The following is a 21,632-nucleotide window of genomic DNA, read 5'->3' as shown; positions in this document are numbered from 1 at the left end:
TTTTTGTACAATAAAGACAATCAACTCAACTATTCTTTATACATGTATGTACAAACAAATGTTTGTGACTTATCTTCTCTGACATGGCTTGACTGCTTTTTAAAGACTTTTTAGTTTTTAATGTACATTTATTGGGTCTAAGTCTTAAGGAAGGTAGACAAAGACAATTTATTTGAAATATAATAAATCTGTGTGTATCAACAATAATGTTTGTTGTCAATCACAAAAAAATTTAAACAAAACTCTTAAATATCTGAAAATGTAATAATAATATGTATGTTTATGTTATATTAAAGTTAAATTATAATGTTTCCAGGAAAGAGTATCCAAAAGCAATAGCACCGAGGCGGCTTCAGCTCACAGAGGCTGAGGCGCCGGCTGTGTTCGAACGATTAGTTGACGAGTACCTTAGGCACGGTTTGCATAAGGGCATACCGCCGCTGTTTGTTGATTTGAGGTTCGTTTCTAATTATTATGAGCTAGATTTGGAAAAACATGGGAAAAGAATAATTTTTATAGATATTAAATGTGTTTGTAATAATAAGTTTATGTTTATGTTAAAAACAGTGTATCATATGTGTAGGAGGAGAATTTACGATTTATGTCAAAATTGTTATTTACAAAATTCAGATTGATAATATGTAAGCAATTTCACTGCAGTCATGGTTTCTTCAGTTCAAATGTATTTGAGAATAAATATTTATTTTGAAGTTTTTGTGTTTAAACAATGTAGATAAATAACATATTATGTTAAGTGAATAAATAGAAGAATCTTTATTTCGTGTAATTAGCTACTATAAATAAAGCATTTCTCACAATTCTTCATTTAAATAAAAATAATAATTGCATTGTATAATTTCAGATCGTTATACGCGGATCAAACCAAAGCGGACACAATAGAGAAATTAATATTACAATACATAGATAATTTATCGAAAGTGGGCACATTTAGTAGTAACCCCGACGAGGGTAAACAGCCGGCAAGCGCGTTATTGTGGGCTTATTACTTCGCCGCACAACACTTTGACTTCAAAAAGGATACGGACCGAGCGCTGTATTATATAGACGCGGCGATCGAACACACGCCGACGCTCATTGAATTGTTTATTGTTAAGGGACGGATATATAAGGTGAGTGACTAGTGCATTTTGCTTAGGTGGTTCAGAAGTGATTTAAATTGACAATCAATTGAATATGTCCGTTTCCTTTCTACATTTTTTTTGGCATCCTGGGCATACAATTAGATGTTTGAGAATTATATGTTAGCATTTATTATATATTTATATCTAAATGTTTATTTTCGTAAAATTCAACACATTTTCAATATCTACTGTTTTCATTTCCTTTTAGTATAGATTCTGTATAAAGTGTCCTCAATTTAAATGTAAATAACAATTTCAGCACGCCGGCGACCCGATATCAGCGTACCAATGGCTAGAGGAAGCTCAAGCGATGGACACAGCGGACAGATACGTGAACAGCAAGTGCGCGCGGTACATGCTGCGTGCGGGACACGTGAAGCGCGCTGAGGACATGTGCGCCAAGTTCACCAGAGAGGGTGCGTACAGTGACAATATACAGATACAAACAGTACGGTAACTTCATACATACGTGAACAGAAAGCATTCATAGTGAATCAAATAAGTTTTTTTATTAAAAAAAATATTAATTTATTTTTATTTTTTTATTCTGCAGGTGTTCCAGCCACAGAGAACCTAAATGAAATGCAGTGCATGTGGTTCCAAACTGAGGCTGCGGCGGCGTATCAGCGGTTACAGCAGTGGGGCGAAGCCCTAAAGAAAGCACACGAAGTTGACAGGGTACGTATCATTAACATTTGATAGAAAATATTTTAGCAGGAACTAAAATAGCTTTTTGGTTTCATTTTCTCGTAGATGCGATTTATTTTCATCCTCCTATCACAGCATTTCTCTGTGATAATTCAAATTATCGATACACTATTGTCTTTTTGACACAATAAAAAGTACAGTACGATTCACGAAAGACGACCACAAATGGTGGACGTCTGCGCACGTACACTCATGAAAAAAAGACTATGTTAGGTAGTTTTGCATAGCCAGCGTATACAACATTACACAAATTATTTAACCAAAATTAAAATACTTATTATTTTGTCTTAATTCTTTTCTTCATGAGTGTACGTGTGCAGAAGGCCGCCAATTTGTGGTCATCTTTCGTGAATCGTACCGTAACTAATTCGTGTACTTCGTCCTTGCAGCACTTCTCCGAGATAATGGAGGACCAGTTCGACTTCCACTCGTACTGCATGCGCAAGATGACGCTCCGCTCGTACGTGGGCCTGCTGCGGTTAGAGGACGTGCTGCGCGCGCACCCGTTCTACTTCCGCTGCGCACGCGCCGCGATACAGGTGTACCTGCGGCTGCACGCGCACCCGCTGCAGGACGCGCCGCAGACCGCCGAGCCCGACACAGGTGAGCGATACAGGTGTACCTGCGGCTGCACGCGCACCCGCTGCAGGACGCGCCGCAGACCGCCGAGCCCGACACAGGTGAGCGATACAGGTGTACCTGCGGCTGCACGCGCACCCGCTGCAGGACGCGCCGCAGACCGCCGAGCCCGACACAGGTGAGCGATACAGGTGTACCTGCGGCTGCACGCGCACCCGCTGCAGGACGCGCCGCAGACCGCCGAGCCCGACACAGGTGAGCGATACAGGTGTACCTGCGGCTGCACGCGCACCCGCTGCAGGACGCGCCGCAGACCGCCGAGCCCGACACAGGTGAGCGATACAGGTGTACCTGCGGCTGCACGCGCACCCGCTGCAGGACGCGCCGCAGACCGCCGAGCCCGATACAGGTGTACCTGCGTACAGGTGTACCTGCGTACAGGTGTACCTGCGTACAGGTGTACCTGCGTACAGGTGTACCTGCGTACAGGTGTACCTGCGTACAGGTTTACCTGTGTACAGGCACAATATACAGATACAACGATTGCTTATGTGCGTGAGCCATTTCGAACATTTGTATGAAGTTTCCCTGCTGGTTGTATCTGTTTATCGTGGTAGAGGTGTACAAGGCTGTGAATAGTGATATGAACCACCTACAAAGCTCTTGATTTGATGGACACAAACTTGCCTATATCGATATGTCGCAGTCATTTAGTTGAATCTGCTATTTGATTGAACGACTAGCGCGTTCAAACACGATCGACACGTATATCGCCGTGTACCAGCGGATAAGGGTAGAAAAAATTCGGTCGCGACGCACATGCCACGCCGGCAACCATACCTCCTAAGTATAATGAGTAAACTGACATACTAATTTTACAGGATTTGAAGAAAAACATATTGAATTTTACTTTAATTCGAAATATTTTTTTCTATAAAAAATGGAAGCTCTTTATATTATTTTATTTCTTATATGCGCATAAACTGTAAAGTGATTTTGCTATGGTGATTCTACACTACGCGTGCGCAGGCGCATGGAAGGAACATTACTTTATAATCTCGTTTTCATAATCAAATTTAATTTGGGTCACATTCTATTAATCGTATTTTTTAGAATTGATATGATTTATGATTATGTGATTGTTTGATTGTATCAATCATTTTTTATAAGAAGCTACAATCGTGCGTTAAATTACGTTGAATAATCGATCATAGTGAAATATATTATGTAAAACAATTATTATTCTTTACTAATTCCAACTTTTTTAACTTTTTTATTTGTAGATAATATAAGAATGTCATATTCATTTAGTGTAAAAAATGGTTATTATGTGCTATAATATTATTATAGTATAGTAAATTAATGCGAATTTTAGCAGAGATTTTAACAATTAAAATAGTAATAATTCTACTCATTTAATAGCAGTTTCACATAATTTATTACCTACCTAGTTTATTTCTTCTTTTATTTTAAACCTTAAGTAACGGTAATTACGACCGATAATAATCTTTCGACACAATTAATTAGCTCATGGTCGTATTTCACCCAAAGTACTCTAAAAGGTTTATTTTTGTAATGCATTGCTATAATTCTTTGGTATTACACATTATTATGCAGTTATTCGTAGGTAGTGTTGGCAAATAAAAAATCGTAATGTATTAAAAATTTTAATAAATTTATTTCATAGTCTGTTTATAGTCATTACAAATCACAAATACTTGTCATTATTTATTTTATATAACAATTTACAATAACAGTCATTATCCTCGCATTATGTCTCTAACAACAATTGCATTCACACACACGTTTATCACAACACAATCGTGAGTTTATCGAAAATACTGACAAACAAATAAATTAACTACATCTACGCTTGCACCATAGACACTTAACAATAATTTAATAAATAATTAATAATAGTTAATAACGTTCGTTCACCTCGCTGCATTGTCCGCGAAAAACATCGTCTATCTCATTAATTATATGGCATTGCGGATCATCCGCTAGTCTTTTCACACTAAAACTACTTAGGACACTTAAAAAAATCACATTTGCGCTTTGTATTTACATCCTAACGTCGATCACAGCGGCGTTTAGATCAGACTAGAGCTTTGGTTTATCGGCCATAGCCGGGAGCTCTGTACCTCTCCCGCGAAGCTTGCGCCGCTTGTGGCGTTAAGAAATACACGTGGGCTCCGTCGCCGGGGAGCCTGTACGTCACTAGCGATCCTGGCCGCCCTTCTCCTGCCGAATTCACTGCCCCGATCCACTCCGCGTCCGGATTTACAGGTGGTAGCGGCCGCCTGTAGTTCACGTCCGTATCGCCAACCAGCGAGGGCCGATTCAGGTCGTACTGTTCACCAGTATACTGAGGCTCTCGCTGTTGTTCCCTGTATTGCTGTTGTTCCCTGTATTGCTGTTGTTCCCTATATTGCTGTATTCTCCGATAATTTGGATTTGGAATCGGTATGAACTCGCTGTCTGGGTTAATCGGTGGTCTCGGGTATCGATCGTTGACTAATGTGTCTCCGGCGAGTGATAGAGGAGGATTCTGTGCATCGACCAGTTGAGCGCTTGCGTGCACGGCGTGTACCTGTTCACTGTCGGGATTAACTGGTGGACGCGGATGCCGATTGTTCACTTCTGTGTCGCCGTGCAGTGATGGTGGATTGGGGCTCTGTGATTCAACAATTTCATATTGCAGGTTAATGTTGTTGTCGATTGGCGTCTTGACCGTTTCGAGTGGTGGCGTGACTGCCAAGCCATTGACGTCGTGCGTTCCGTCCAGCTTTTGACCGAATACATCAAATGTGCTCTTCGTTATATCGTCAATGTATCGCTCATCGTGTTTTGTATAATATCCATTACTTATCGGGTTCGGTGTTGTGCTCGGGTGCCTATTTACGTGATATATAGGCTTACCGGTTTGAACTGGGATTTGATTTCTGTTATTAACCGGCAGCGTTTCTTTGATTGGAGCGTCATCATAGTCTTCGTCTCTAAGTTTAGTTTTTGGATAATATCTCGATGAGGTTGGAGTTTCTGTGTTTACTTGTACATTCTCGACTAAGTATTGTTGTTGGTAGCCCGGTGAGGCGGAGGAACTAATAACATTAAATTCATTATCGACGTTGAATGGTTTACTATAGCTCACCATTGGTCTGAACGGTTCTGGATCGAGTTTAGGCGCTCGGAATGTTAGTTTTTCGGGTCTCGACTTCGATTCGTAACTGAATTGATACACTGGTCGTGGTGTGAACGGTTTCTGCTTATTTACACGCGGTCGATGTGAGTGAGATTTCGGTCTCTTCGTTGTATAAAAGTCTATAGTTTGTTGTATATCGGCGATTTGCTGATAGAATGGGTCTGGTCGGGCCTTAGGTTGCTGCACATAAGTATGTTGTTGCCGTGGTTTTTGTATACTGAAATATTCTTGCGTAAGTGTATGCGGACCTTGTTTTTGTGGAAACAGAAATAGTGCATCTGCTTGGTCAAATGACCCGTAGGCAACGTCGACTCCTTGTTGATATTGAGATTGTTGATTTTGGTTTTGTTTTGGGGCATATGATGGTTGGCTCGGCACAGTTTGATAGTAATTCCTTCCATCGAAGTATGCATCCGGAGTTTTCGCTTTAGGTTGCTCATCGAAGAAGTAGAATGAAGCTACAGCGTTCTCATTTGGCTTTCTGTTGTATACGGGCTGTAATTTTGTTGTTGGAATTTCTTCATTTTGTACGTTTGTATAATATCCTCTTAATGGTACTGAAGTTGACGATATATCATTCGCATGTTCATCCTCTGTTTTATGCGGTGCATTATAAGCGATATATGGCTTCTGTGATGTAGTAGGTGGTTTATTATCATAAACGTCTGGATAATCGTAAACAACTGATACTGAAAGCGGTTTTGAAGTAAGCTTTGTGCGTGTTTTGTAAACTGGTTTCTCAGTCTTTGGCCTTGTAACAATTTCTTCCGCTTGATTATAAACTTTAACTGGTTGACGGTTCGGTAAAACGCGTTGTGATTTCCAACTTTTAACTGTTGTTGGGATCTCATTATTCGATGGTGTTGTTAAAGTTATTGGAATTTCTGTTGTCTTTGTTGATTCTGTTGATGTTGTTGTTATTGGCGTTGGCCTTGTTTTGTATTTTCCTCTATTTGTCGATTGCGTTGGTGTGGGACGTTTTGAAGTTTTCACTCTCGTATAAGTCGACGTTGGTGGATTTGCGGTAGTTTTCACTTCCTCTGTTTTCTCCTCGAGTGGAGCAAAGAAATCTGGCGGTGGAGGAAGAATAATTCCGGGTACCAAAGGTCCAGCAGGAACATTACTTTTGTAGTCATTGCGATAGGAAAAATTGTATGGCGGCGGATAGTAAATCGAAGGGTCGTCTTCGTCGTACAGGTCTGACTGGTTGCTCGGTGGTGGTAGAAAGGCGGCGCCCGGAGGGAAGCCTTCTGGAAAAGAGCCGTTCATGGATGAAGGGAATGGGAATGCTCCTTCGCTCGCATTCCCAGGTAGGAATGGGAACGGAGGATTTGGCAACGCCGCTCCCCCGGCAGTAGTGTTTCCCTGATTATCACCCGGGGAGTCGAACGTTCCAGGTGGGAAAAAGAATGACGGTGGTGGTAGAGGGCCTTCGCCTTCTCCCGTAGGGAAGGGAGGGAAAACGGGCGCAGGGACACTGCCGTTAGGCGTAAGGAAGACGAGCGGTCCGTCGTCTGAGAGACGTACGGGAAAGGGCGGTGGGACTTTGGGTTTGTCGGGTAATTTTACTTGCCTTCTAGGCGCCTGATAGTTGTCTATTGGTGGCCATACTTTTTGTTCTGGCTCATTTGTACGTTCCGGGAATGAACCACCTTTAATAACCAGTAAATGATCTTCAGCGAGCCATATTTCATCTTTCTTAAGACCTCCTAAACTTTGAAGGTTGTCTTTTGATCGAGTTTCCGTGTTCGGCTCATAACTGATTATTCCTGGACGTTTAGGTGTTTTTGAAAATAATTCATTTTGTATCAAGCCATATTTTCCCTCTGCCACCTGGTCTGACAAAGTTTTTTTGTCTTCGTCATCTTCCTTCATTCTTTTGGTTTCTTTGCCTTCTCCGGCACTGGACATGAGCATGCCATCGTCCCAAATGCCTTGATTCCATCCTACGTTGCCGCCCAACTGGTCCGGCGCGATCACACCGGCAAACTTTCCACTTTCACTCTTATCACTAAAGTTAATTGAATTTTTAGGGTTGCCATATTCCTTTTGTTGCTTAATTTTAATATGTCCTCCGATGAGGCGCTTAATTGTTCTCTGGGATTCACTGACATCTGAATCAGGCGGTGGGCCGAGCGAGCGCTGATCGCGCACGAACGAGTCAGGCGGCAACACGTATGTGGGCACGAGCACGCTGGAGTATGCCATGCACACCCATGTTAGCGCTAGTGGCAGCACTAACGCCGCCCCTCTCACCATCTGAAAATTAAGAAACCATCGGTTAATTGTTGTCCATTAAAACAAAATTGAATTCGCTTAAATGATTAAACTTATCTAAGTTTTAATTAAACGCGCAACGTTCTCGGTCATGAGCGCGTTAAGTGAAAGGATTAGTGGAGACAAAAACCTCAGAGAGTGGTGCGAGCACTGACGTGCCGCGCACAAATGCTCGCCTTTTATGAATTCGTACAAATGACCACCTCCGACCCGGTTGGCATTGAGAATCAAGCGTTTAATTTGGAAATTAACGAGTAACAACCACGAGACAGGAAGGCCGCACGCCTGCGACACAATCGCTTGTTTTAATTTGCGGCCCGACCGTATTGTCATTAATCCGGCGATTACATTCTGTGACGTAAACGCTGATATTGTGCACTGTGTTCGTAAGTTTGTAATCGAAAACGCTCTAACTATTAACTGTTATAAGAAAAGATTGTAGATAAATTGAGGCGCAATTAAAGTCTATTCACTTGTAATCTTGTAATATCTAAAAGGGATGATTAAGCGTTGGTTTTATATAATATTATTTTGTGAATGTTTTACGAAACGCCGGTCACTTTACTTCGATTTTGCCCTGATAAATAAGTCGTGATTTAGAATACTCTGGTATGCACCAAATTGTAATAATAACTGGGTGTATACTAGTTCACTCCATTAACATTTAAATGTTCCTTTGGAAGTGATATTAAATCGCAGTAGGTGGCCTTTGCAATTTTTATTATTAAATGTTTATATCTGTAATATAAGCTTTAAAATGTTTTTTTTATATCAATGAAATGATACATTGGCTTCATTGAATACTGGTAACTTGTAATATTAAACTTTATCCTTTTTAGATTATTTTGTTGAAGATATAAATATGACTGTTGAAAGTTAAACACATATTATATCCATATTGGAACTTAAAACAAGCTGTATTGTGTAAAAGTTAAAGTAATAATTGTCATTGCGGATATGCTATAAAATATTGAAGAGCTACCTAACAAATTCAATGCAAAGTCCTCGGAATGTTTGTTTAGCAATAACAAGACAAAGTTCACAGTAGATGCTTAATGACATTTTGCGGGACTCATCTTGAGTGTATCCTTTCATTCGACACCAGTTAACCTTCGCGGAACGTGCAATGGTTTTGTGGAGGATTTTTGTGTTAAATTGAAATGAATTTTGTAGTAGGAACGAGTACGATATGTTGTAATTATTTGACATAAGCGATGGAGACTGATACAGGCTCGGCCTTGCCGTGCAAGGCGCCCGATTTTTTTTGCGGTCAGTACAAAACGTGAAGTCATTTACATTCCGGTCGTTAGTAGTGTCGCGCTTTCTGTTTCGCCCTCGTTGTTTTGGTAATATCATAATGTAAAGTTTATTTGTTTAAAAAATACTCAACGGAACACACCCAAAAATTTCCATAATTCTTAGTTTTACATTTCTCTTTGTACAAATGATTAAAAGAAATTTAATATGAGTAAAATTCTCCAAAATAAATTCTTATGTTTAAAATGTTCCTTCATTGAGAGTTGGCACACAGAAATGCGTTACCGATAATTTGTATTCAGTACTGAACATAGTCGATTCGCCAACTTTCCAATGGCCTTTTGTCAGACAAATTCGGCTGACGGGATATGCCTACGCCGTACATCGTATAGCCAGAGGACAAAAAGTTTAGAAAAGCGAACTTTCTGGAACTGCCGCGCTGAGTAACTCACAATATTGTCAGATTATTAACTATATTCAACTAGAAATCTGGCTTTAAATTGATTGAAGGTTTCAAATGGTAATTTACGTAATAACATAGACAAGTTCTCGACATAATAAAATTCGTACCTATGGCACATAATTGTACACACAGATCTCCTTGAGTTTGCGGAATTGCGGAAAGCGACTATAACTTTTACAATGATATGTCGATATGTGTTTTAGATCAATAAAGATTAAAGCGATCAGGCTAGCTATCGCTCGCGGGTCCGCACGTGGAAAATCGTACGAGCTATTAAAATGTTCAGACTGGTGTTTCGTAATAATAGCTTTAAAATTAATCGAGGTTCAATGAATTCGCTGAGGCATGTCATATATTGTGCTGGCCCATTGTCGCAGCGCTTTCGAAACCGCGGCGAATAGTTTTGGCATTGGTTGCGATGTGCACTGATCTTAAAAGGCATCTATAATCTAAAGATTAGGTAAATTCAATGGAAGCTTTAGTAATTAATTTGTATGCCATTCCCAGTGTCCTATCAATCAACTTTGGCAGCATGTTAGTGTTCATTAATTATATTTAAACAAAATTAATTACATTCAAAATTAAGTACATACGTGATAAATTCGCTCCTAAAAGGTTTTTGTGCCCAACAAAACATGTAAATATGAAAATTTATGTTTCATTTTGTGTTGAGGTTGATTGATATGTTTTTGAGCATATATTAAATCAATTCATCGAATTCGAAATTTATCATCCGAACATGAATCCTTTTTTATCGATATTGAACGGAATTTATCGTAAAAGCAATGGCAGCTGCTAGTTGTTATTGTAAATCTAAAGTAAATACAAATCGTGTCACGGGCCACGGCTTTGTTTATAATTGTCGCGTCGGTCAAGGCGAAATGCCATCCTACAACTTGTTTATTGTAAACCTTTTATGTGTAGACTACTTGTATTATGTCATCTAGCAGTTCCCAGTACGTTCCCTTAAGATATAAAGATAATCGAGGTAGAATTATGTTCTTTATCGTACAACCTTGTGTTTTATTGTGTGAATTCTTGTCTCTATTTCTCGCTAACTCGAGGCTCGAATTACGTGGGCGATTTTGTTTGAATATATTGCAGAAATATAAACTTCATTTGTAAACCTCGACTAGATTACCTAAATCGATTGCTTAGTTTATTTCCTAATGTATGTTGGTACTGTCGTATTATACTCGATGCTGAAAAGGAAGTAAAATGGCAGTGTTTAATGTTTATGTTTGTTGTATTGGCACTGAGGTTGGTAAAAAAATAGATATTAATATTGAAGTCGTGATCGCTTGCAATACAGCTGTGAGTGCGCACGCGCCGCTCGGGGCCGCGTAGCAAAGTGTTTCGAAGTATTTCTATGATCTGTCGTATGCTTCATTGTTCGGCGGTTTATGATTTATAATACCTCAAACTTTCAAGGTTATAAATTAGTTACTTATTGCACAAGCTTTCTGTAAGTGTAGGATTTCTTTTAACGAACCATAGTTTTTAATGTATCTATGAAAATGATTTCGAAATACTTTTAAATATGTTGAACGTGCTCAAGAATTTTTATGACGGGGAAGTAGAGCAGTGGTTTACGAAAACGTTTCCATTTTTGGATGAATTTCCTACATCGTTAGAGCAATTTAGTTCGTTCGCATTATTAATGGTAGACGATTTACATGTCTGCGATGCACCACATGATGCCTCCTTGTTTGACTACGTGCTACGGTTTTGTAATAAGTGCACGCTTTCTTTTCTTTGTTTGTTTGCGACTTTCTTGATTCTTTGTTTCGTAATATCGCAAAGTAGCCGCACTCTAGAGTTATTGTATATGTAATCTTCCATGTAATGCTTTGTTCTCCTTTATGTCGTACGCCCGTAATTGCTGTTACGGCACGTAGAAATTTTCGTAGTTTTCACATAGATTTATGTTGTTATGAAACAGATAATTTCGTGGTTCATTACGGAGTTTACATTTTTAGTTTCCTTGTTTAATCTCATTTTATTTCTGTTTCAGGTAATGATCCTACACTGAGCTAGCTTGTCTATGTTTGGTGAGTGTATTTTATTTATTGTTCACGGGACGATGAAGCCATAGTAATTAAGATTTCAGATCGTAAGATTTAGCTATGAAGTAAACGCCAATTAGTTGATTTTAGATAATAGCATGTATTAGTTACTGTTTTGTTAAGTATAAGCAGTGCTTTTGCAATGTGTTACAAAATTTTTTCCGCCGCTTTGGGCGTTGCTTTTAGGTGTTTTTCGGAGCGTGGCGGATAATAGGCAACCTTATATTGCGCCCGAGTCCTTCGCTCGTGGCTCGAGGAAAGCCGCATATTTTAATGGCGAATTTTGTAATTCGAGCGCCATTTCCGAATGCCGATTATTTGATCATATCTAGAGCTAATTACGTTCAAGGCGACATAGCGAAAAGTTTACTGGGTAAATTGCTTAGACGAAGCTCGGAGAGCTCGGAGTGAGAACATACCTATTGTTCGCGGCTAGTGAGACGGTGACAATTGCGTTGCTACACATACGAATTGCCATTGTACATATATAGTTTTCTCCTTAACGTTTTCACAGACCTTGCTTTAGCTGGCTTCGCGGGTTTTGGCTCGTTGATAACGCGCTCATCACGATTCGTGAGCCGGATCCTTTTTTTGTAAACGGACATTACCTATGACGTAATTCATGCTCCGTACTAACAACACGTCTATTTATTATTGATGCCGATTTCAGCAATGCCGTATTCGTTTGTTTCTCTTTATCTCAAAGTTGGAAGTGATCAATTTAAATGATGCATTTAACATTTTAAGGTAATTTGACATATCCTGTATAGAGTCATGCAATTGTGAATGAAATCAATTATTAGCAGAGGTCTAAGAGTTGATTCATAATCGGTCGGTTAGACTCGTATGACGCGGGAAGGCTGTCGCGACGCTTAAGGCTGGCAGGTGTTGTGTCATCAAGTGCATTACTGTAATTGGAAATGCAACATTCTATGATCGTTTGCATTACCCTTTAGTTTTTGCTAGCGTTGCCTTTATATACTTTTAATTCATCATTAACAATAATTGAAAACACAATCGACTCGATTGTTATAGCATTATTTTCTCGAAAAGTTCTAAAATAAATTTTAGCAGATGCAAATCATATGTATTATGTATATTGCGTCCGGTATTGTATCCATATTTAAGAATATACTTTATTATATTATTATTAAGTTAAACTTGTTCACTAGTTTATATCGTGGAAACACAAAATGTCTCACGTTTTAACAACATCCGCGTGTTAAATCGGCGTCTAAATTTTTATCAATTTATTGAGATACACGAATTGTGTAAATTTTATTATATTTTTATATTACAATTTCGACACTTCCTCGAATGTTTGAAACCTTGACTAATTGTTTACGGATACCGTTATCGTTATATCAATGTTAAAATCGATATGCACAGAATGGTTCTGTGATGCAAGAGTTAACTGTACCACTTTCATGTTTGTATTACTTTCATCTCGGGCTCGGCGATAACGTTCGACCGCAACAAATCATACTTAACATCTTTTTGTTTATACGTGATGTAATTGATTTACAATAACACGTTTTAAATAAACGGTGCTTCGCGGCACGTAATGGCTGACTAAACTTTTAATTATCATGTGAGACGCGTATCTCTTTGCATATTTTTTAGTATCACCGTTACGCGGATGTGCTTGTTTGTCACATATTTTCGTGAATTTTACATACGTGATAAACTGGAAAATTCGTAATTCGATACTGGGATTTCCTTTATTTATTCTCGATTGTGACTCTTCACAGATGATAATTTTATTTGAGCGAACTGGCTAGCTATTTAATGTATACTGTAATTATGCTACGAACATTTTGCATAAACATAAAACATTATACTATTTTGTTTTGCGAGGTAGTGATTACTGTTTGATTGAAATTACAATGTAGTCGGGTTTTATTGCCTACACTCCGATAATGTTTTATTATAAAACTCACAATAACAACAAATGAAATATACGACCTGATTGCTTATTGCAAATATTATGAGTTATTTGAGCTCATGAAAAATTCCTACATATGAGTATTTGTTCACTAAATAACTTATCCTTGCACAACACACAGAAACACTTTTGTTTGCATTTTCTCACAGGTGTTTCTTTATATTATGCGTTCGTCATTGAATCGTTATACCTAAGACGGAGGTCTGTGAAAATTTATAATATTAGTGTCGTGATAGCAGACGCATTGTTTGACGACTCACATTGTTAATATTAAAGTCCGTGTGATCTGGGTCGACACATGAAAATGGTAAATACGAATAAACGTTCACTAGGCGGTCACTTAAACTTAAATGGGTGTAAAAAACACAATCTTACTTTATACGATAACGGTAGAGGCTGCGACTAATAAACACTATGCCGGCACCCTTTCAGCACATATCACGTACAGTCACTTCACTGTTAGTTTTCACTTGCGTTTAGACACTGGCACATGCTGAGGTATACTGGGATGCTTGGTCGTCTCCGAGGGTCACAGGTTGCGTGGAGGGGTGAACGTGTGTTCAGCAGGTCGAGCGGCGCATGAGTGGCGGCGGTGGTAGGGGCGCGCGCGTAAATACGGCGCCGTAAGCGCGTGCGCGCCCACGCACACCGACGTAGCGCTACGACAGATCGCCGCACACACACACGCACACGAGCGCTCTGTGACGATCTGCTGCTATGGATTTTGATGAGCATCCTGATGCCCCCATGTTTGACTAACGGTTAGGTTCGTGAGTTACGTTGTTTTGGTAACTGTTAGGTTAGTAGTTGAAAAGTACTGCCATGTATAACAATTCTATCAGAGTAAATTTACGTTTTTTTCTCTCGACATTTGATTATTTTTTTTTATTATGAAAAATAAGTACATACTTTAAATATGAAATCAAAATGTAAAAAGTGAAATTGGTGATCTTGATATATTTTGTTCTGTGTCATCGACCCCTGAAACTACATATGGAGGCTGTGTTTGTATCTCGTAAATTGGGATAAACTGTAGTATGTAATTAAAACGTCTCAACAATAATTTCATTTTTGGAGTCCATAAAACGATTAAAATTATTTTGATTATTAAATTATTTTTTAAATGTTCAATTATTATTTTTTTAATTACTTACACAGTAAATTATGGATTTTTAATAAACAAAATATACGATATTCATCTAGTAAACTATTCTAACTGATAAGAAAAATAACATTAAGCTTTAATATTGTCCTTGTTGACAGAAATAGAGAATCTAAAATTAAATACTGGAAGTAGGACAGTTTATTTTTGATACATTAGTCATTTAATGAATTATTGGTAACAAAATAATTACTCACACCAATGTTCTATTCATTGAATAATCCCACATTTTCAAATTAACAATTAAACTATATGACTACAAATATAGGATTGATCATGATTCATATATTATTAATTTGTACTATTGATTTTTTTTGTTACTATCGATTTTTTTTGGTTACCAGAATATTGATTTTCTTTTCAATTCCATAATATTTCAACAATTGTTAATTTTATTGATTTACCTAATATTTGATTAGTTCCCCTAAATATGGATGTTTTTATTTTTTTTTAATTACAAAACATTTTTTATATATCCCAAGTTCACATTCCTCAAACGACAGTAGGTACTCTAAATTGATTACCAAATAGGCCCAAGTCGATCGAGATGGACCATTCGGAGCGTCGAGCGGCCGTAGCGGCATCGCTCGATAAGTAATGTCATCGACACCGGTCGTCCTCCAAAGGTCGCGCAGCCTCCATTTGCATAACTTCCATCGAACGAAAACATAAAGCGTGGACCGTGGACGTATCATCTGCATCTACCCGGATCTGTTTTTGTAACAATGCCGCGGAATGCGGCTGTCGGGATTAACCCGACTGATGGATACGGGGTTATCGCACCATAGCCACGCTATGATAATTGCGTTTTTTGTTGTTTACCACTCGGATTTTGAACGAACGTGTTGTTCGCCTACATGATTACATAAAAACGTTGTAAGTTTATAGTAGGTAGGTGCTTGATTCTGATTTGTATGGAAATAGCTTAACAGGTATGTGTTGTTTGATCGGCATATATCATTATGCAGTTGTCTTGCGCTGTTTACTCCCGTTGGACCGGGACTGCTAATGAATTTTCATTATAATATTATCAACCGGTTGCAGATGTAAAAATTGTCTGTATTATTTGCGAATATCGCTGATGCCGTAATTGAATGTTTGTTTGAATCGGTACTCGATTATTTTTAGCTTTGTAGTAAGCGCGCGTTTTGCTGTATAAATATTGCAAATACAAATATATTAAGTGCGTTACGTGGGTTTGAAAATATTTGATTTATTCGTCAGCATCCGAATTAATGGCTGTTGTCTATAGTACATTTTCTAATATTTTTTTTTGATCTTCTCTATCTGAAATAATAACGCATCTTCGCACAATTAATATCAGTCTAAACATAATATTTCATGATGACACATATCGTGGGAAGTCATAAATTTAATATGAAAAGGATGGTTTTGACTACTTCAACATTTTGTGATCAACTCATGACGCAATAGGTACGACATTAAAAGGACACATTCCTCAAATAACTGTTCGATAGAGTGATACATAGAGTGCAAGACCTCGACCTTACACCATCCAGGGCCTAACCATACACGCGCCGCGACAATTTCTCGGAATCGTGTTGTATATTTGTGTTTTTGGTGGTGTCGCGTCGTACAGCATTCCGCGACACCTCGGCGCTTCGGCGACCGTTGGAGCGACCTACGCCGTGTTTCCCCGCTTTTTGTTCATCTTATGTGTGATTAATTATATGGTTAGTACGTAGTAGGTAGGTAAAATTGTGGAGGTTGTGGTAAACTGTTTTTTTTTTCAAAAAGAATATACTTACCTATTTTAAATTCAATTCGTAAATGATAGGATGATAGGTTTACGATAGGATGATGATTTGATGATGCGCAAAATTGATGAATAATTAACATAAGAATAGGTAACTTAAATATTAAAAACAGCTTAAAAACTAATTTTTCCTTAGTGGAACGAGGAAAAGTTATACAATGTGTTGCGCAAAATATATCGGTAGGTAAACAATCAAGATATTGACCAAGTTATGGTGTTTACTTATATAACAGTATTACACTGTAACGTATTGTTGATAATAGGAAATGAAGAGATGCTTGTTAAAGTAGTTTAGCTCACACCCCTGATTACTTCTGAGAAACAAGAGCCAGGAATAAAATGTTTAAAAACAGCAAAAATACAGGACGAAATATATTTTAATGATAATGATCTGGTAACCCAGGTTTCGGATCCGGGTTGCCGTGCGCAGGCGCCGGACGAGTCGCGACACCGGCCGGCGTCTGCTGAATTAAATTATGTAATCAATTTCGATTCGATGCGTTTTGTCCTTATATGTTTATTGACACGAATTCATTGGGTTTTTGAGATGTTTGAGTTCAATGTTAGATGGTGAACTTACTATAAATGGGAGTAATATCATTAAAAGCGTTTTGAGAGAAACAAGATCAGGAAATGTGAATAGTTCATTGACTTTAAACCGCAGTTGCCACAAACAGTGTAACAGAATGTAATAATGAAATACAGAAATGCAATATTTGATTAAGGACAGGACTGTAGTCTTAAATGTACTCTATATTGGCTCGGTAAATAAAAATAGATTTTTTGTTTATATATTTAATAAGTATCACAACAATAAAGCATAAAAAATTGCGAACTGTTTCCTTTGCTTAATTATTTTATCGTGATCAATTATTATATTTACGAGGCATGTCGAAGTTGTCAGACCACAGTCAAATAATTGTGATAATATCTGTGCCACATTTTATTATGATAATAAAATCCTGTTTCTGTCACATATAATATCTGTCAAGCCAAGATCAGATAGTGTCTATAAAAAAATGAATCCATGATTCCTTTGGTCACGACATCACGCGTGAACAGCTGGACCGTATTCGCTATGTTTCTGTTAGGAATAAATTCTCATAATCTTATGAGTAAGAAATTAAAATTAATAGTGTTGCGGATACTAAAATAAATTTAGACGGTTCATAGCCCACAGGACGTCTGTGAATTCAGCAAGTCTAATATTAAAATTTATAACTAGGTATTAATTATGAGAGCTCTTACATTTGAGACACCGTAACATTGTCATTGTTTTCATATTTATTTCAAATTCGATTTCCATCCGTTTCAATTATATCCGTGGATATCATTCATTCGTGGAAATAGTCCTATCCGTCAAAATAGTATAAAATTAATACATGAATGATATTGTATATTTAAATTTCTCGAAGTTTCTAAAAACTTATTTGGTTCTACATGAGGTCCAGTATAATTTCCAATTCTAATGATGAATTCTTATTAACGAATCTGCTTTTAGACGTTAATGTGTTGCTCTGGCGCCAACCGCTTGTTTTGGTACATTATTATTCCGTATTTTTAAATAATTTGTTATTGTTTATCATCCGACGCCCGTTGAGATCCGTTCGATGGCGACACCGATGGAAATTATTCCGTGACGTAATGAAGATTTACGTCGATATTCAGAATTGATTCTAAATTGGACTTGTTTTTCGAATTATATCTCGAATTATTCAAATTCTTTACATTCTTTCGTATCGACGTCTTTAATTCTATGATGATTGAGATGTTTTTTTATTCACTTCTGATTATCATTGTGTTTATTTGAGGTTTAGTAAAAACTCGTGTTAGAACTTCATCCTATTTGGTACGCGCTGTTGTTCTGTGTTTAAAACACTAGTTACTGTATTAGTCAGATCATTTACAAGGATCCTAATGACTCAAATAGACCTTAAAAGGTAAAGTACCTTTTAGTTATAACAGCAAACGTAACAACAAAACATTGGCTGAGATCGTATGGAATTCACGGTTTGTCATTGGCAGTCGATTTGAAAAAGTGGTATTGAACAGGCTGCATTTCTATCGTACATTCCTAACGTGCGTCAAACTAGAATGGTATTCATTTGCAAGTGTTATTTAGCACATCCTGTCTAACTTTGAGTTATAAAAACTAATATATATCTTATAGTTGTTGCTGGTAACTGCCAACCAAGCTCAAACGTTCCAGACTACAAGACAATCCCATAGTATTCAAATTTAACTTTCCGATATTTACCTTAATTTTCCTGCTTCAAAATTACCCATTTCATGGGATCTTTTGTCTATAGTGTCGTCTACAAATCTTGCAGTATCTTCATCAACGTTTATTTTACCATTCAGTGACTGGTGGGCTCGTTTTTTCTCATTTAAAACAAATAATATAATAATAAATTCTATTGTTAGCTTGTCCGTTTACAATTTCTCATACGCTGTCGTAATTTGAACCTTGGTCTAATTAGTTTAAATTTTAGCACCTCCACTGTGATTTTTAACATGCTCGCTTACTGATTATGCAAACTTATTATCACTTAAACGTGCATATAAAATTTTAATTAAAATGTGGTTCAAGTTTTCTAAGTAGTAGTTCTTATAATTATTTTTAATATCCAGGGTTACAATTTATCTAGTTTTGATTATTGATTATTAGGATAAAATTGATATTTGTATTCGTATGAATACCATACATGTATTACAGGAAACCTTGTTATTGCATAAGATATAAATTATATTTAAAAAAATTGAATTCTATTAATATAAATATTGTTGAATTTTTCATCTTCACATCCGCTATCATAATTATATACCATATATGATACAGTGTGTTTTTATAGCGATTTTTGAGTACCTATGGATGATGTTTAACGTTTTCTAGTACCTTTTTTGTATTTAAAATGGCGTTGTAATTATGCTGTTTTGCCGTGTTAGAAAAACTCAGGGAAAACACATTTATCTTACATCTTATAATAAATAACATCATGATATATTAGAAAAAATGTTGTTGATGTGCCTTTTTTCTGGTTTGACATTCAGAATGTAAGTCAGGAACATCCAGTGCTGTTATTGCTCCTTGAATGTTGAACAATGTGTTAAATCAGTGCCTACTTTGATTAGATTTTCGATTGAATATAATTAGATTTCTTAATTAATACGTAAACTCAAACCGGTGAAAGATCTAGAAGTGGCCAAAAGTGGATCATCACTAGAATTCCACGCACAAATATACACATTAGCATTAACGATTTCGTCTGTAACTGTAATAATGTCGGTAGCGCGTCCGCGTACATCCCGCCCGTTAGCATTTCGCTGATGGGACAGAATTTGGCGTCGGTGCGACGACCTTACTTTATAACCGTCTTCAAAAAAAAAGAAGGATGTTCTCAAATCCACTGAAGTTTCGACTGTGTATGTATTTGAAGGCTCTGCTATGTTGTGCCCTTTAGATTTGGTTTACGTCTGACAATTTGTTAAAAAATAATTATTTTGACTCTTTTGCCGTAAGAAAAATTTGAATATTAGATAGTTTCTATGAGAAATGCTTCTTTGCATAGCGAGATCTTATATAATATGTATCTTACAGTTCTCTTTCATCCGGAGATTCAGTTCATTGGATTCCGTTAACCATGATGAGGAGGTTGACGTAATATCTGACCCTGACTGACATACATATTTGAGGGTGTGGTTTCTGCTACTGGAAATGTTATGTGATGAACATAGATTTTTACAAATAACTGCAATGTCTCATCATGACCTTATAAGAAATTTTTTAAGGAAAATTACGATCCAAGTGACTAATTACTGCAACCAATGTTGGATTAACATTATGTAGGAAAATATCATTTTCTATAAAGTATCGTTACTGTTTGCTTGATGCAAATTTGTTATCAAGTTTTCAATTACTGAAACTAGCGGCAGCTTTAGAATTGCTTGCTAGTTGCTACTATTTCTTTAAAAACATTGTCGTAATCAATTCCTAGAATTTTTAAAAATAAATTTCGAAATCTATTGGCACTCGAAAACGGAATGAAATAAATTTTATTTTCACATCGGCAAGTGCTTTGAATACAGACAGTTCATTCACAGCGGAAAAGTTTAGACGTATATTTGTATGTATGACGGTTATCTACAACGGTGAGGCTTGTACTCATGCATATGCATGTAATTGTATGCAATAATTGTTTGCACGGAGGCTATGAGAATGGCGAATATACTTGGTGAGATAACAACGAGATAAGAGGAATTTTAAATAGCCATATTTACTCTTTAGACTCGGGATGTTTATTTGTTTACCTGATCAGTGGCCCAGAATACTTAATAGTAGCTAATGCTATCAGTGGTTCGATAGTGTTTACCTAATCGATAGTTTTTTTTTTATGTTGTATTATGGACTACAAAGAGCTTAAAATATTTCGACTGATACGTTTGAACATTTGGTATTTCCCTTATTTGTTGTTTTAGCTTTTAGTCACACTGTACTTCACGTCATACCACCTGGTCTAATATTGTAATCTTCGATCTTCGATCGCTCATTTAGATGCTCCGTGTGTACGATATTGAAATGTAACGTGTCGCCTGTCGGATGCAGGTTTCCTCAGAGATGGAGAAAGTTCTGGATATATCGTAAAACAGTAAAACCGATGTATTAGTTATATTGCGAACCTGTAGTTTATTACATACGTGTTACACGCTTAGAGTATTTATAGTTACACGTTTTAAAGCTGCATGTACATTTTCACTGCATGTTATAGTATATCTGTTCTGTATATCAAGTTCATATTATATTGAACAAGTTCATTTGGGCTCGTTAATAATTTTATGTAATTTTTGAACATTTGCAACGCATGACCTCACTGATTTTAAAAATAAGTTCATCAGCAGAAAGCTACATTATTGCTGAACGACATAGGAGATTTAACAAATGTAATAGGACCAAGCTTTATGTCTGCTAAGTGTTTATCGAGTTATAGCAACTAACTATATGCATATTATATAAGGGAAAAAGGATATTATAGATATCCTAAAGTACATTCACT

General features: G+C 37.2%; 2 protein-coding genes across 2 annotated transcripts in view; one reads left to right on the top strand and one right to left on the bottom strand.

The window, feature by feature from the left end:
- Naa15-16 (N-alpha-acetyltransferase 15/16) overlaps positions 1 to 21,632 on the top strand; it is an 88,592-nt gene that overhangs the window by 2,642 nt on the left and 64,318 nt on the right. The window contains exons 6-10 of the mRNA XM_089711093.1: positions 317 to 457; positions 863 to 1,130; positions 1,402 to 1,558; positions 1,696 to 1,820; positions 2,240 to 2,453. Coding sequence (XP_089567219.1) covers positions 317 to 457; positions 863 to 1,130; positions 1,402 to 1,558; positions 1,696 to 1,820; positions 2,240 to 2,453 — 905 coding nt within the window. The remainder of the gene's footprint in view (positions 1 to 316; positions 458 to 862; positions 1,131 to 1,401; positions 1,559 to 1,695; positions 1,821 to 2,239; positions 2,454 to 21,632) is intronic.
- LOC149476977 (uncharacterized) lies at positions 4,084 to 14,214 on the bottom strand. The gene is made up of 2 exons (XM_089711092.1): positions 14,018 to 14,214; positions 4,084 to 7,893 (listed from the first exon to the last, which is right to left on the bottom strand). The coding sequence occupies exon 2, from the start codon at positions 7,891 to 7,893 to the stop codon at positions 4,546 to 4,548; it is 3,348 nt and encodes a 1,115-aa protein (XP_089567218.1). The 5' UTR covers positions 14,018 to 14,214; the 3' UTR covers positions 4,084 to 4,545.

The sequence above is a fragment of the Colias philodice genome, chromosome 26 (assembly GCF_061535455.1).
Source record: "Colias philodice isolate Cphi_HAF_F1 chromosome 26, ilColPhil1 Martin Lab GWU primary, whole genome shotgun sequence".
NCBI lineage: Eukaryota > Metazoa > Arthropoda > Insecta > Lepidoptera > Pieridae > Colias > Colias philodice.
Note: the sequence above shows the minus strand (reverse complement) of the source record. Positions and strands in the feature narration are given on the sequence as shown.